The sequence below is a fragment of the Aedes albopictus genome, chromosome 1, assembly GCF_035046485.1.
Source record: "Aedes albopictus strain Foshan chromosome 1, AalbF5, whole genome shotgun sequence".
Lineage (NCBI taxonomy): Eukaryota > Metazoa > Arthropoda > Insecta > Diptera > Culicidae > Aedes > Aedes albopictus.
In genome coordinates, this window is record NC_085136.1 from 74,206,553 (window position 1) to 74,223,746 (window position 17,194).

General features: G+C 44.5%; 1 protein-coding gene across 1 annotated transcript in view; it reads left to right on the forward strand.

Moving 5' to 3' along the window:
• LOC115254276 (chitinase-like protein 3) overlaps positions 1-3,578 on the forward strand; it is a gene marked incomplete at its 5' end in the record, with an annotated part of 35,178 nt that extends 31,600 nt beyond the window's left edge. Inside the window, 1 exon segment of the mRNA XM_062844842.1 lies at positions 2,323-3,578. Coding sequence (XP_062700826.1) covers positions 2,323-2,894 — 572 coding nt within the window.
• Between the last annotated feature and the right edge of the window lie 13,616 nt (positions 3,579-17,194).

Below are 17,194 nucleotides of genomic sequence, written 5' to 3' on the forward strand. Positions count from 1 at the left end.
CTCCGGAGATTCCTCCGGATATTCCTCCAGGAATTCTTCCGGAGATTCATCCAGAAATTCCCCCGGAGATTCCTCCAGGAATTCCTCTGGAGATTCCTCCAGGAATTCCTGTGGAGATTCCTCCAGGAATTCCTGTGAAGATTCCTCCAGGGATTCCTGTGGAGATTCCTCCAGGAATCCCTGCGGAGATTCCTCCAGGAATTCCTGCGGAGATTCCTCCGGAGATTCCTCCAAGAATTCCGCCGGAGATTCCTCCAGGAATTCCGGCGGAGATTCCTCCAGGAATTCCGGCGGAGATTCCTCCAGGAATTCCGGCGGAGATTCCTCCAGGAATTCCCCCGGAGATTCCTCCAGGAATTCCTCTGGGGATTCCTCCAGGAATTCCGGCGGAGATTCCTCCAGGAATTCCGGCGGAGATTCCTCCAGGAATTCCGGCGGAGATTCCTCCAGGAATTCCGGCGGAGATTCCTCCAGGAATTCCGGCGGAGATTCCTCCAGGAATTCCGGCGGAGATTCCTCCAGGAATTCCGGCGGAGATTCCTCCAGGAATTCCGGCGGAGATTCCTCCAGGAATTCCGGCGGAGATTCCTCCAGGAATTCCGGCGGAGATTCCTCCAGGAATTCCGGCGGAGATTCCTCCAGGAATTCCGGCGGAGTTTCCTCCAGGAATTCCGGCGGAGATTCCTCCAGGAATTCCGGCGGAGATTCCTCCAGGAATTCCGGCGGAGATTCCTCCAGGAATTCCGGCGGAGATTCCTCCAGGAATTCCGGCGGAGATTCCTCCAGGAATTCCGGCGGAGATTCCTCCAGGAATTCCGGCGGAGATTCCTCCAGGAATTCCGGCGGAGATTCCTCCAGGAATTCCGGCGGAGATTCCTCCAGGAATTCTTCCGGAGATTTCTCCAGTAATTCCTCCGGAGATTTCTCCAGGAATTCCTCCGGAGATTTTTCCAGTAATTCCTCCGGAGATTTCTCCAGGAATTCCTGCGGAGATTTCTCCAGTAATTCCTCCGGAGATTTCTCCAGGAATTCCTGCGGAGATTCCTCCAGGAATTCCGGCGGAGATTCCTCCAGGAATTCCTCCGGAGATTTCTCCAGTAATTCCTCCGGAGATTTCTCCAGGAATTCCTGCGGAGATTTCTCCAGTAATTCCTCCGGAGATTTCTCCAGGAATTCCGGCGGAGATTCCTCCAGGAATTCCGGCGGAGATTCCTCCAGGAATTCCGGCGGAGATTCCTCCAGGAATTCCTCCGGAGATTTCTCCAGTAATTCCTCCGGAGATTTCTCCAGTAATTCCTCCGGAGATTTCTCCAGGAATTCCTGCGGAGATTCCTCCAGGAATTCCGGCGGAGATTCCTCCAGGAATTCCGGCGGAGATTCCTCCAGGAATTCCGGCGGAGATTCCTCCAGGAATTCCGGCGGAGATTCCTCCAGGAATTCCGGCGGAGATTCCTCGAGGAATTCCGGCGGAGATTCCTCCAGGAACTCCTCCGGAGATTCCTCCAGGAACTCCTCCGGAGATTCCTCCAGGAACTCCTCCGGAGATTCCTCCAGGAACTCCTCCGGAGATTCCTCCAGGAACTCCTCCGGAGATTCCTCCAGGAACTCCTCCGGAGATTCCTCCAGGAACTCCTCCGGAGATTCCTCCAGGAACTCCTCCGGAGATTCCTCCAGGAACTCCTCCGGAGATTCCTCCAGGAACTCCTCCGGAGATTCCTCCGGAGATTCCTCCAGGAATTCCTCCGGAGATTCCTCCAGGAATTCCTCCGGAGATTCCTCCAGGAATTCCTCCGGAGATTCCTCCAGGAATTCCTCCAGGAATTCCTCCGGAGATTCCTCCAGGAATTCCTCCGGAGATTCCTCCAGGAATTCCTCCGGAGATTCCTCCAGGAATTCCTCCGGAGATTCCTCCAGGAATTCCTCCGGAGATTCCTCCAGGAATTCCTCCAGGAATTCCTCCGGAGATTCCTCCAGGAATTCCTCCGGAGATTCCTCCAGGAATTCCTCCGGAGATTCCTCCAGGAATTCCGGCGGAGATTCCTCCAGGAATTCCTCCGGAGATTCCTCCAGGAATTCCTCCGGAGATTCCTCCAGGAATTCCTCCGGAGATTCCTCCAGGAATTCCTCCGGAGATTCCTCCAAGAATTCCTCCGGAGATTCCTCCAGGAATTCCTCCGGAGATTCCTCCAGGAATTCCTCCGGAGAATCCTACTGGAATCCCCTATCTTCACCACCGTTTCGCTCTTTCAGGTTCTCTTTAGCCACTTTCTATGTATTTTGCAGTGATATCCTACTAACATTGTGCTATCTTATCCCTTGCAGGTCTCAATGCGCCGCTCTTCCGGCGGCAGGGCGAGCTCTCGCTCTTCGGCACCCTGAACATCAACGCTTCCGTCCACTACTGGATGTCTCAGGGGCTGGAGAAGAGCAAGATCGTCATCGGGCTGCCCACGTACGGGCACAGCTACCAGCTGGTGAACTCGTTCAACACTCGGATCGGGGCACCCGCTTCCAGCTACGGCCGCACCGGCATGATTGGGTACGCGTCCTACTCGGAGATCTGCTGGTTCCGGCGGCACAACATCTACGTCCATCAGGTGTACGACGTGGAAAGCTGTTCGCCGTATCTGTACGCCGGAACGGAGTGGATCTCGTACGAGGACGAGCGCAGTTTGGAGTGCAAGGCCAACTGGATCAAGGAGAACGGGTTCGGCGGGGCGATGATATTCTCGCTCAATACGGACGATTTCGGGCAGTACTGTGCCGACAGTGCCATATACAGTGACGAGGACGGGGCTGGGTTGATGGGAGCGAACGCTCCGCGGGAGTCCAGCAGTTTTCCACTGCTGAGGAAGATTCATTCCATACTGGCGGATAAGCAGGGGGTTGATTAGGGGCGGCGGGAATCAGGTTGGGAGGGGTCGGTAGAATTATGACGGCACTAATTATGAAACAATAACTGAAAATACGACTTATAATGTGTAAGAGTAATATTTATGAATTTGTATTAGCGATTGAAATAGGGAGGGAAGGCGGCAAGTGAGATTTTTAAAGTTATCTAAGGAAATGTGTTGTATGATCTGCGGATAAAATGAAATTTAGGACATGTAACCATTCGGTCATAATGGCAAAAATCTCACAATGCAAAAAGACGTGATAGTGTGAGCTGAGCATTTGTATATTTAGACGAGAATAAATTTTGAAACATAAAAGAAAAACGAAAAAATAAACCATGTAGTTAGTTGTTAGGAATGTCCAAATCAAAGAAAACAAATTGATATTAATTTCGTTAGCAGTATTGCATAGTGTGCAACTTGGACAAGCAAGAGAACCGTACTCGAATTATTTGTGGACATTAGCTACGTATTTCTAGTCATCATTGTTTCGATCCCGGTACGATTTCAACCTTGTGTGTCTTAGTAGTGGCGAATAGTAGTTTTTTTGGTTTCGTATGCCAATAAAATGCAGCAAGATTTCTTATGTGAATTGTTATCAACAGGTTTGAATAAATTAGGAATGGATTACGTTCTGATACAATTGTCTTCCAAAGCTGAAAATTAAAGATGTTTTTGAGTTTAGCATTGTCGAGTGTTATCGTTTGTATTATTTATTCAGAGAACTCTCCATCGTCTGAACTGTCTTTTTGCCTTTCTCGTACACCAAAGTTAGTACGATCTGGGGCTTTTCTCTGCCGCGGTGAGATGAAGTGTTTGCCTAAAGATATGCATTGTCGTTAACCAAAAAGGAACCGGAAGGATCGTGTACTAGCACTGATTGAGTCGGGAGTGTAGAGTTAGCATTGAAATGGATGCAGTCGATACTTTCCGGCCTTCATTGACGATGCTAGTCGGAAAAGCGTGGTGTACAATCTGAAGCCGAAGACAAAGGTGCTAGAGGCGTTCCAGGATTACGAGGCTTTTGTGGAGAATCAAACGGGAGAACGGATCAAGGGAATACGGATGGACAACGACAAGGAGGAGTACGTAAACCGTAACTATTTTCATAAGAAAGGAATTCAGCACGAAACATCTGCTCCCTACAATCCGAAGCAAAACGGATTGGCCAAAAGGATAAACAGGACATCGGTCGAAAGAGCGAGGAGTGTGCTGGCGCATACGCGAATCCACCCCTGATGAGAGAAACAACAAAAACATAATGTACCTTTGACAGTAGAATAAAACACGTTGTAGTTGTACGCGGTCGCACGTTTTTATTTCGCTCCGGATTTTCTCGTTTTCCCCTAGTCTGGTTCCGTCGGTCGATTGTCCGCCCACAGGTAATGGGCACCAGCTAGTCCGCGGTTGTGGAAACCGGTTCGTTTACGCGAAAAAGTTACGGTACGGTTAGTTTTCGGTCGGTTGTTTGTGGCGTCGAGCATCGGTCGGCAGATTCTCGCAAGAAGCAAAATGGCGGAGTCGCAGAGATTTGCCTTGCAGAAATTAAACAGCCACAACTACCAGTCGTGGCGGTTTAAAATGGAGATGCTCCTGATCCGAGAGGAGACTTGGCATGTGATCTCCCAGCCCCCGGTGAACCCAGTAACGGATGCGTGGTCGAAAGCGGATGCCAAAGCTCGGGCGACAATCGGGCTCTGCATCGAGGACGACCAGACCAGCATGGTGCGGAATTGTGCGACGGCGAAGGAGGCCTGGGACGCCTTGAAAAATTACCACGACAAGGGGTCGGAGGTATACCTCTTGAAAAAGTTGACACACCTGGAGCTGAAGGAAAGCGACGATATGGAGCACCACTTGCAATCTTTTTCGGATCTGGTGCAACGGATCGCGGATGTCGGCGACCCAATCCCGAAAAAACTGCAAGTAGCAATGCTGCTGTGTTCCTTGCCAGACTCCTACGACTACCTGGCGACGGCGCTGGAACAACGGCTCTAGTGAAATTCACTAGAGTGTTTTCACCCGGGTGAAAATCTCTTTGCGCGCTCCGTGTGGCTCTGCGGTGCGGTATTTTGACAGTTCGAAATGACATTTACAATATTTCAACATCCTTCTATCCGATAAGATGAAAAGGTGGATTATTTATGATGTGCTTGATGGTGTAAATCCAAAGAGCAGAATTTTCATGCGCTCAGTGCGGACAAGCCTGCTCTGCTGGAAGTAAACAAACGGAAACGCGCTCCTGCTTCCAGTGCAAACAGCCGGGACACCTGAAGAAAGATTGCCCGAATGTTGGAGCTGCCGAATCAGCATCGAAGCCCACGAAGAAGAAACCGGATGAACTGAAAGCCAAGCAAGCGCAAGCAGTTTCCGAGGGACCGCTGGCGTGGATGGTGTAGGATATTCGGATATCACACTTATTCTTTAATAATGCCCAAACTTCCTGAATAATACTTTCACTATATTTCCACCACTTTACTCTAGAGCTCTAATTCACACGTCTACACTCTGTCGGTCGCTGACCATGAATCCTCTCTCTTCCCAACTGTGCCTACTGCGATGCTGTCTCTTAATGCTATAGGGTAGACCCTACAACCCCCCTTAGCTTCTATTCCGTTAATGTGGGATGAAATCTTTGAATCTTGCAGGTTCTACCCTAACACGTTTTTCACGGATTCCTTCGCGCTCATGCGGCCCTGTGTTATTTTCGATCCTTTTCAAATGAGCTACATTTCGTCTGTATTCCTTTCCTGTTTCCAACGACTAAACTGTTACATCCCCTCCTACCTTTTTAATAACTTCAAATTCCTCTGCAGAAAAATCTGCTTCTAACTTGTTATTCTTCTTCATCCTTTTGCTTACAACGCGGTCTCCTATGCTAATATCACTTTCCTTTGCTCTCCGTTTTGAATCTGCATAAACTCTTCTTTTTCCTTTGATACTGCATCTCGGTCACGTACTTCTCCGTCATTTAAGTTGGCAGATTCAACTTGGGGTAGCTTGCTACGAAGTTTTCTGCCAAACATCAATTCAGCAGGAGACTTTCCGGTGGTACTATGACTCGTTGCGTGATATGTGAGCAGATACTTCCGCATTTCTGCTCTCCAGTCCTTTCCCAATTCTTGAGCAATTCGCATCCTTTTCAGTAACGATCTGTTTTGGCGTTCCACTTCGCCGTTCATGGCAGGCCAAAACGGTATTGTATTTACTAATGCAATCCCGTTACTTTCACAAAACTCCTTGAATTCTTCACATTTTGAGCTGAATTGTGGGCCATTGTCAACACGCAAAGTTGAAGGAAGCCCATAGCGACTGCATATGATGACAAGTTCTTTGATGGTCTCAGCAGCTGTTATCACATTCATCTCGCAAACTTCTATAAAGCGACTGTAATAGTCTACTACAACCAACAAATATTGCCCCTCCGGTAATGGACCAAGGAAATCAGCTGCAATATCTCTCCATGGCTGATCTGGGAGTTCCCGTCGAATCACAGGTTCTGGTGGGTTTGGAGCCGATACTAACGTACATCCTTTACACTGTTTCACGAAATTCTCGACGTCTTGATCCATTCGAGGCCACCACACGTTCGTTCTCAGATGGCTCTTCATCATTCTTACTCCTGGATGACCTTCATGAGCTATTTGCAATACCCTGGATCTCAGACTTCTGGGAATGATGATACGGTCCACCCGTAGCAATACAGTATCAATGATGCATAGTTCACTCGCAATGACCTTGTAAGCAATCGGCATGTCCTTTTCATTTCCGCTTTGGATGATTTGTATGACCTCTGAAATTTCAGCATCATTGTCACTTTCTGTTCGTATTTCATTCCATTTTAGGGCCACTGACGAGCCAGCCGAAACTGCTATCTCTCTTATGATCAACTCTTCATCTGCATCAAACGGACTGGGTTTCACTATAGCTAGTCGAGAAAGACTATCGGCTATATTCTGGCTTCCGGGAATATGTACTATTTGATAATCAAACGATTGAAGCCGTAATACCCAGCGTTCTATTCGGGCACAAGGCTTAGAGCGAGGAGTGAACAGATATTCCAAAGCCTTGCAGTCTGTCATTAGTTCAAATGGTCTTCCATATAGATACATGTGAAAACGTTCCACACTCCACACTAGTGCCAAAGCCTCCTTTTCCGTTTGGCAATAGCGCCGCTCGGTATCCGTGAGTGATTTTGATGCATAACAAATCACTCGAGAAACATCCAAGCTGTTAGTTTGAATCAACACTGCACCAAGTCCGGTGGGGCTAGCATCCGCCATGACTGTGGTTTTATCTCTGACGTCAAAAAATCCAAGTTTAGTGGCTGCAGCTAGCTTATTTTTGATTTGCTGAAAAGCTCGGTCATGTTCGTCGCTCCAAACAAATTTCACTGCCTTTTTCGTCAGATCTCTCAACGGTTCAGCTATAGTGGCGAGATCTGTGATGAATTTGTTTAGATAGTTTGCCAATCCTAGAAAACTTCGTACTTCTGATTCAGATGTAGGAGGGCGAAAGGATAATACAGCTTTGACTTTGGTACTAGATGGACTTATACCTTCTTTCGAAACGTCATAACCGAGAAACTCCAGCCGTGATACCCCAAACTCACACTTCTCCCAGTTAAGCTCTACGCCACGTTATTTGAACCTATCGAGCACCTAAAAATTTTACATAACTAATTTTATTATTCCATTCAAGTTTATTACATTATGTTTGCTGTTATCTCTTAACAGTACCTTCTTCAAGTTTTTTTATCGTGGATTTCCTTCGTCTCACCTTCTACCATCACATCATCTAGGTACCAGTATGTACCTTCACAACCTGACAAAATCTCCTCCATTATTCTTTGAAATATTTCAGGGGCAGTCACGATTCCGAACGGAAGCCGTTTGAACCGGAACAATCCTTTATTCGTGATGAATGTTGTCACGTCCCTCGAATCATCGTCCAGCTCAATCTGATGAAATGCTTCACGAATATCTAGCTTGCTCCAGATTTTTCCTCTTCCGAGTCTTGCTAGATACTCATCCACTACCGGCATAGGAAAATGTTCTCGGACTACCGCTTCATTCACTCGTCGTAGATCTAAACAAATTCGTGGTTCGCCTGAAGTTTTCCCAACGATCACCAGCGGAGAAACCCATGTTGCCGGTCCTTGTTTCACTTCAATGATATATCGTTGCAATAATTGATCCAGCTTCCGGTTTACTGCATCCTCCATTGGAATCGGCACTCGACGAACTGGCTGAAAGACAGGCCGAGCATCTGCCATCATTCTTATCTGCACCTTCACACCCTTGATTTTACTGAACGGTTTCATTTTTTTGTCGACGTTGTTAACTTCGATTCCAACTTTCAGCACACCCAGCTTCTTAGCAGTTGCGTCTCCCAAAATGTCTTTCTGTCCGCCATTGACAACGAAGAATTCCGCCACTGTAGTCCTACGCCCGATAGAAACTTCGGCCTCGAATGTGCCTACCACGTCAAACGGTGTATCGCTTCCATATCCTTTCAAAACTCGTGATGACCCTTTCGTCGACGTTACTACAATGACCTTCCTCTCTTTCATCATTTTCCACGTTTCCAGCCGAATCAAATTTGCATCTGCTCCCGAATCAATCAAAACCTTCACCGCGATTCCTCCAATAACTCCGTCCAAAAGATTTGTTTGGTTTCCTCCATAGAACGCATAATACACCTTTTTCGGCTCCGGAGAATCATCTCGCTTATCCTTATCTTCCTCCTCTTGCTCTGCTGCTGACGATTTATCGATGTTGTAGATCTTCCTTGGTCTCCTTACAGCTTCTGATCTCTGTTTTTGCTTCCTGCAAACAGTTTCGAAGTGACCCAATTCACGACAACGACGACATATACGACCACGTGCTGGACAATCAGGTGGTGCCCGAACTGCCCACATGCAAAACAAGATGATTTCGAGCCTTTGAACGCCGTCAGTTTGGTAGCAACTTCACGCTTGGATGTAACCCCGAACAGCTGCCCACGGTGTGTTCTACGATCTGCTGTTGAGTTTCTGCGCACCGCAGGTCGTGCCTGATTTGGTCGGTTGACTTCATAAACTGCTACTTCTCGGGACGTATTGGCGGGCTCATTCAACTCCTTCATTTGCTGATCCGTATCCTCAATTGTCGCTGCTATTTCCTCAATTTCTCTGATCGATCGATCGCGTTTGAGAATGGCCTTGCGAAGATCATCTGAACGGCAATTCTCCACTATGACATCGACCAGATAAATTTCCTTCAAGATTTCGGTGACTTCTGTTCCATACTTCTCGAAACCACAGTTCAGTGCCTGTTGTCTCAACCGGATGACATAGTGAGAAAACTTTTCATTTGACTCTTGCTTCAATTTACGGAGCTTACGGCGTTCAATCACATCTTGTCTGCCAGCTTGGAAGTACGTATCAAGTAACTCAATGGCAAAATCATACAACTTGGGCTCCAATGCTACCAGAGGTGTTTTATCATGTTCGGGCAGACTTCGAAAAATTCTCTGCAGTTCTATTCCTCCCAAGTGGAGCAGTTTGGCTCGCTTTATTTTCTGATCACTAATGCTATACGCTTCGAAATAGCACTCCAAAGACCACTTCCACGTTTCCCACTCTCGAGAGAGTTTGCCCTTCTCGATTGATTCACAACGAAATGGGGGAATTTGACGTGATTCTTCCATCTGGAACAGTAGTATATACAAGAATTTCTACCACATTATTCATGTGTAGATATTTTTTTTTCATTCTAAAATACATATGTTTGATGGTATCGGATGATGGCTATGAAAACTTCAAATAATTTTCAGGTATTAACATATCCCCAATATTTCAAAAACCCATAGCTGGAAAGCATATCATCAGCATTTATTAAACCGTTTTATGCTTTTACTCTTCATACATAAACATATGTTTATGTTTATGTTAATGTAGTAAATGTGAATAAATTATTCAACGCAAAAACACTTCATGTCAACTTTATTTATTTATTTTCAATTTTATTTATTTATTATTATTTTTTTTTTATATTTATGAAATTATCTTTCGCATTTACCAGTCCTTAGTCGTCTACTGATTCATTCAACTTTCATCCGTTCTTAGAAAACTACTGGTTCAGTTTCAGTAACTCTCAGAACGCTACTAATTGAAAAAAAATCAGAACGGTCCTAGTTCAATCAACTTCTCTGAACATTACTAGTTCAGTAATCCTCTGAACGCTACTGGATCAGTAAACATTTCTTTGAACGCTACTGGTTCAATGGACATTCCCCTGAACGCTACTGGTTCAGTAATCCTACGAACGCTACTAGTTCAACCAATATTCCTCTGAACGCTACTGGTTCAGTAATCCTCCGAACGCTACTGGTTCAATAAACATTCCTCCGAACGCTACTGGTTCAGTAATCCTCCGAACGCTACTGGCTCAATAAACATTCCTATGGACGCTACTGGTTCAATAGACATGCTTCTGAACGCTACTGGTTCAGTAATCCTCTGAACGCTACTGGTTCAATATACATTCCTCTGAACGCTACTGGTTCAGTAATCCTACGAACGCTACTGGTTCGAACAATATTCCTCTGAACGCTACTGGTTCAGTAATCCTATGAACGCTACTGGTTCAATCACAACTACTCTGAACGCTACTGGTTCAGTAATCCTCTACTTCATCAATGGCTGAAAATAACGGTATCAACAGTAGATATTGGACAAGACCCATCTTTGAAACATTATACTTCAATCGTTTAGAGACACACATATAATAAGAAATTAAAAAAAAATATTTTGTTTCGCATCATTATTTATTTTTCATCAATAAGCAGGAAAATATAAACATTTAAATTAATTACAACCAACGGAAACATCTTTCATGACTTTCTTTATTTTAATTTGCCCATTATTTAATATAGGTAATATCAAATATAATAAATTAAGAATATATCCAACTCTTGCTCTGAGCAGGCGAACGCATTTTACCGACCGCAGCGACATGACTCGCGGTCGAACTAATTTTCTGCACCAGAGCTGCAGGTAACTATGATTGAGTAACTATGATTGAAAAAAAAAATAAAGGTAAACAACGGACGTTTTGAACGAGCTTCAGACGTCATTCGAGTGGTGCCCCAAGGTTTCTCGTTCGAGTGGGTGATTCTGTGGATGCATTTATTGAAGTCAATGTCGATGAATTGTATTTATGTGTGGTTTGCTTTTTCTAGGCTGGGCATATCCAGGTCCCAACTCGGCTTAGGACACGCAGGACAGCACAGATAACGTTAAAACCAACCCAAGTGCCACGACGGATTTTTTTCCGCGTAAGTAGGTTTCTTGTAGGGATATTTCTACAACGCCAAGTTGTACGTGGGACTAGTTCCAACCGCCTTATTTTCCGATGCATCTCTCTAAGATGTAACGCAACCAGAACAAATGCTAGACATAACGGAAACCTACAATTGGTTCTAAACCATCCCATTCGAAGCCCGTAACGGCCCTACTCCACATTTGGCAAGTGTGGCACAAATAGCTAGTAAACTTTTTCGATTAAAAATGATCCCTAAGCCCGATCGTGGCACGGCCTGAAGCAAGCCTTAGTCAAGACGTTAGAAAAATTGTCAGTTTATATTCATTGGCCCATCTGATGAGCCTTGTGGTTCGGAATCAGTCCGCGTTTCGCCCCCTGCATTGACCGTTAAAACCTGAGGTGATTTCCAAACACACAAAGTGAAAGATGAGTTCAAACACTTTTTCAATGAATGATTGGGCTTCGAGATGGTAGATATGAACTACAGCAATCAGCGAACCGTCACTCTCGAAGGACATTAACAGCGAAGTGAAAAATCAATGCTACCTAGATTATTCTCGTTCAAATGTTTCGATTTCCCGCCGCTGGTAGGCGTTCTTGTTGGATGAATCTGTTCGCCGTTCGAGAGTATGGAAAATCCAAGAGTTGGATATCTTGTACTTTAAAATCTTTGGTAATATACTTGGAAAATATAATAATGTATTTTTTTTTTACCGTATACATTTACTGAAGTAACTATGCCATGTGGTTTAATTTCTCAATTTTGTATATAATTCCCATTAAAATAAAAGAAAAATGAATTCAAATGAAGAGCGAATTCCCCTTTTTTTTCATTTTGTTACTTCGGGATACTCGGGAACAACAAACAAACAGCTAATGAAACTGGATCGCATAAACAAACATAACCAAATTTTCTTCACGTTAGTTTTCCCAATTCTTTGCAATAGAACAACACGGCACAATGATGATGTACTGCAATATTTCCTTCATTCCTGATATGAACAATCAGTTTATGCATAAGAAAACAAAACAAGTAATGCTGATTAATTTTTTTGGCTGTCATTTTTGCATCCTTCCATTTTTAAACTCGGTCGATGGATTTCAAACTTACATTTGAAGAATTAAACAGTGATTTAGTGAATTAAAGTAGCGCAACATGTATCCACAGGATCTAAACGGAGTTTTAAAACAGCTGGAAAAACATCGGTCTCAGACGGTTAAAATAAGCTTTGAAATCCAGTGAAGCGGTTTGAAATCTTAGAAATCCGTTCCAAAGAGGGCCAAAATTATTGCCACCTGTCGTGGAAACCGGTGGCGAATCGTTGGTGCAAGTGTATTGTTTTGTAAAGAAAAATTTTTACGGTGGAAAGTTGTCACATTATTATGGTGCTGGAGCCCAATGCAGTAGAACTTGATTAAGGGTTCCGCCGTTCGTCGCCTCATTTTTCGCGTCGGCAGATGATGCAAAAAAAAAGGCTCGGGACAGATCAGATTGTTTTTTTTTCCGTCGCGTTCACCAGAGTGATTCAATTCTTCCTTATTCCATTTTAAGTGAGTAAGTGATTTATTTCGTTTTCCGTCGCTCTCTTCGTGAGATGTTTAGAAGTTCTATGCTGTCAATTTTTGTTTTCCTGTCCGGCTTTGCATATAATGAATGCAATCAAAAATGGAACTTGGGCTAATGAAAGGCTAATCGATTGTAAAGCAAGGACTGTTTGAAGAGTTGTTACACTGAAACGTTCCGGAACCTGGCATGTGTGCCGAAGATGGTGTTGTTAGCGAGTGGCTGTAACATTATCATGTGAAAAAACCCAGTTTGGCTGATCAGACAGAAAGGGCATCCGTTTCTGTTCCTGGCGAATGATACACTCAAAGTGCTGAATTTGGTGAGTTCGTTCTGATTTGTATTGTGTAGTTGTGTAAATCACAATCCCGATTATTGTGCGCATTCCTTTTGAGATATTTGCTATATTATATACATTTTATAAGTTTGTGTTTGGGGAAGGGATCACTCTACCTTTTTTCTCGTTTCAGAGGGCGAGTAATGGCGCCTAAGCCTAGGCTTTCGAGCCTGGACATGAGGGTTAAATTCCTTTGTCCCATCCCAGGAAAATCATCAACGGAGTGACATTAACTTTCTTAGCAAAGTCACTCCCAACGTATTTACTTGTCATTTATACTTACTATGCTGAGCGGTTGGTACGAGATGTCCCCGTTCTATAGCAATATCCACAACAAAACGCTGCACAGTAGGCCTGGCCGCTTCAATTCTTGTACTGCATCTCCGATGTGCTGCAAGCATTGATAATGACAAGAAAAATGATAGAAGTAGTCGATTCTATCATTTTCCAGGATTCTTTCAATGAATGGCTGTGTATGTGTAGACTAGACTAGACTAGACTAGAAGAAAACAAAACAAGTAATGCTGTACTCCTGGGTTCACCAAATACCGTTAATCGTTCTGAACTGAGGTTCTCAGGTTCCGAATACCGTTCAACCACCGTCCAATATTAGCTAGACGACAAACATCTCTCTCGTTTCCACCAATGACACAATTCATTGATTTCGTTTTCCATCACTCTCTTACCCTTCGCCGCACGCATGCGCGCATGCGCGCATCGCATGTACGCATCGCATCGTACGTCTTCATCGTCATCATTATCATCATCACCATCATCATTCAAACAAAGCAGAGCGCTAGCAGAAGCAGTGCAGAAGCCCAACCAATGAGTGACGTAACCCAAGGTATTTACATATTCTAAGGTAGTCTTAGATGTCAAAACTGGCTGAGCGGCCATTATTTTTTCACCGTGAAAAAATCTGAAAACAAACACCCCCCCTCAGCAAATTCTTTTGAAATTTGGCTTCCTCTGCTTTTCTCCACAAACTAAACGTCCTGCTTAACCTTCCATTATATAAAAACCTTGACGTAACCAACACGCTAGAGTGAGAAAGCAAAATTTTGAATTTTTGGAATCGTCGCAAGTGGACAGCGTGTATCGCAGCATGCGTAGCCCGCGCACCGTGTTACTATAGCAACATGTTTTTTTTTTCACCAACGACGACGGTGGTACTCCCTTCACTTCCCATTACAAGTCAGCACAGCAGAAAATGCATAATCGAAATCGAAACATTTTCATTTATCAAAGAATTCTCACTCAACCCAACAATTCCGTACACGTAGAGACGAACCAGCCAAGGGCTGAAAGTCTCTGAAATAAAAACAAATCAATCAATTCCGTATCCCAAAGTGTCGATATTTAATTTCGAATCACATTCTATAGAAGCACACCATCCGATACATCCATCAACACATATTATTTCCAAACCGAGCCAAAGAGCGGCATTCTTATCACTTTCACATTTATTAGTTTTAAAATCGAAATAAAAACTCTTACCGTTATCCTCGTCGCCAGTTGTAGGATATTCGGATATCACACTTATTCTTTAATAATGCCCAAACTTCCTGAATAATACTTTCACTATATTTCCACCACTTTACTCTAGAGCTCTAATTCACACGTCTACACTCTGTCGGTCGCTGACCATGAATCCTCTCTCTTCCCAACTGTGCCTACTGCGATGCTGTCTCTTAATGCTATAGTCCATTTTACGAGGCGATTTTATGAATGAAATTTGACAGGAGGTAGCGTCCAATAACCTGTGAAAATCAATATCATCATCAACATTGTTGTCACTTCGTAAAATGGCTCATAGGGTAGACCCTACATATGGTGGGGCAAGCTGAGCCATCGAGTTGATTCATCGACAGTGGAGCTTCTCGGCACATGACCGGGAACCGAAAGTTTTTTGCTAATCTGGACAAAACTGGAGGGACGAGCGTGATGTTGGCCGACGGCGAGCGAGCCGAAGTGGTCGGAACCGGCCACGGAACCATCGTTGGTGTGAACGATCGTGGTGATGCGGTCCCCATCGAGTTCAGCGAGGTGCTATATGTCCCTAACCTTACTGTTGTATCCAGTCGCGCAATAAGAGCATACCAGCCCTGCGACTTACGATCTGTCGATCGGTTCAAAGAGATGAACAGAATAAAGAATAGCTCAGTCTACGTTTGAGCGTGCATAACTAAACATCTCGGTTTTAGTTAATCCCTCAGTACCGAAACCTCATAACTCTAATCTTCGGTTAGATCAGTGGCGAACGAGGTGAAAATTTTCTTTTCAAAACGGGTTTCACTAGATATTATCCGCGTTGAAATCCGCGAAAGCGAGTGATATCGTTTATTTCGATCCCCGTGGTGTGTAGTGAGCAGTAAAGTGTCTCGAGTATACCAAAGTGGCGAATCCTGTTCGTTTTGACAGGTCTCCTGCTCGATTGGAACTATGGGGATGACAGCAAATCGGCTGTTCCAATTTTGACGTTTCTCCTCTTTGTTATTCCAGACTCGTTAGTGAGCAGTTGGCTGGCGCAAGGAATTTGCCGCCATAGTGCAATTCGCATATCGCCTAGATCACCTCAAGTGTGGTTGATCACCTGTAGTGCGGTACCTGTTTATTGCCTACAATTGCTCTGCAGAAAGTTTTGAAATTATTGAAAAGCGAAGTGTTAACGAAATCGCTATTTCCAGCAAGTTTAAGTCAGCACTCATCACTCGTTTAAAAAGTTTAGTGATTCATTGGTTTGTGCTGGGTGTGATATAATTATCCACCATTGTTTTATTATCTCCAAAAGGCTTTGTGAGTTTGTGACCTGTGTAAACGACCGCCAACAAAAGCAACAGGAGGTCAATAGTGTGCACTGGAGAGCTAATAGATAGTGCGAAAACGTTTTTGATCTGCTTCAGCGTGGTAAGTGGATAGGGTAGATTCGGTAATTGTTGCCTCTGCCCATTTGGACAAGTTTGTGAATCGTCTGGAGTATCGTCGTGCAGCTATCAGGTACGTGGTTTGTTTTATTTGTTTTTTGGTTTGTTTGTTTGTTTCGATAATTTAAAGCCATTTATGAATTTGAAAGTTGTTTTTGGTTGATTGTTTAAGTGTTTTTAAATTGACAAAATTCTTTGAATAAGTTGTAAATTTGGCTAAAAGTTTGAACTGTTTCTGATTTTGATTCACGTTTTATTATCCAAAGTTGATTGTTTAGATTTATTGTTTTGTATCCTTTGTTTTAATTTGTATAAAGCAATATGCCATTGGTGAACAGCATTGACCCATACGTTCCGGGCGCCATTCCGTTCTCGCAGTACTTGGAACAATTGAATTGGGTACTACTTCATCAGAAAATTCCTGCTGATGAGCACAAGGCTACTTTTTTAGCTTCTTGTGGGACAGAGGTCTACTCTGAGCTTAAACTGTTGTTCCCAGGTAAAGATCTTGCTGATATTGAGCTCAAAGAACTGACGGATTCGCTTAAAAAGCGGTATGACCGTAGCGAGAGTGATCTTGTACAGCGTGTGAAGTTCTATGCTCGATCCCAAAAGCCGGGTGAAAGAGCCGTTGATTTTGTGCTTTCAGTCAAGCAATTGGCTGAGTATTGTAACTTTGGTACTTTCAAAGACATGGCTATTAGGGACAGGTTAGTCTGTGGTGTTGCTAGCAAGCAGCTTCAGGAGCGATTGCTTGATGAGGAGGAGTTAACTCTTGCGAAAGCGGAGAAAATTATCGTTAACCGCGAGCAGGCCGCTGAGCGATTGACGTCCATCAATGGAGAAACAGCTAGGTTCAGCGTAGTAGAACGTCTAGGAACCAAAAGGGTTGGATTTCAGCGTGAGCCAACACCTACTTCATTCCGTGGTCGTCGTAGGAGCCGTGACAGCTACAGCAAGCGCAACAGCAACGGTAGCCGCAGTCGCAGCAGAAGCGTTTCTACCCCGAGGAAGGGCGGAAAGAAGACCTACTTCTGCAATTACTGCCGCAGGAAGGGGCACACCCGTAAATACTGTTACGACCTGAAACACCAGAAACCATCTGTAAAGTCAGTCGCCGTGGTGCCAAAGAAGCCGGATTTGTCGGAGCGATTAAGAAGAGCAGCTAA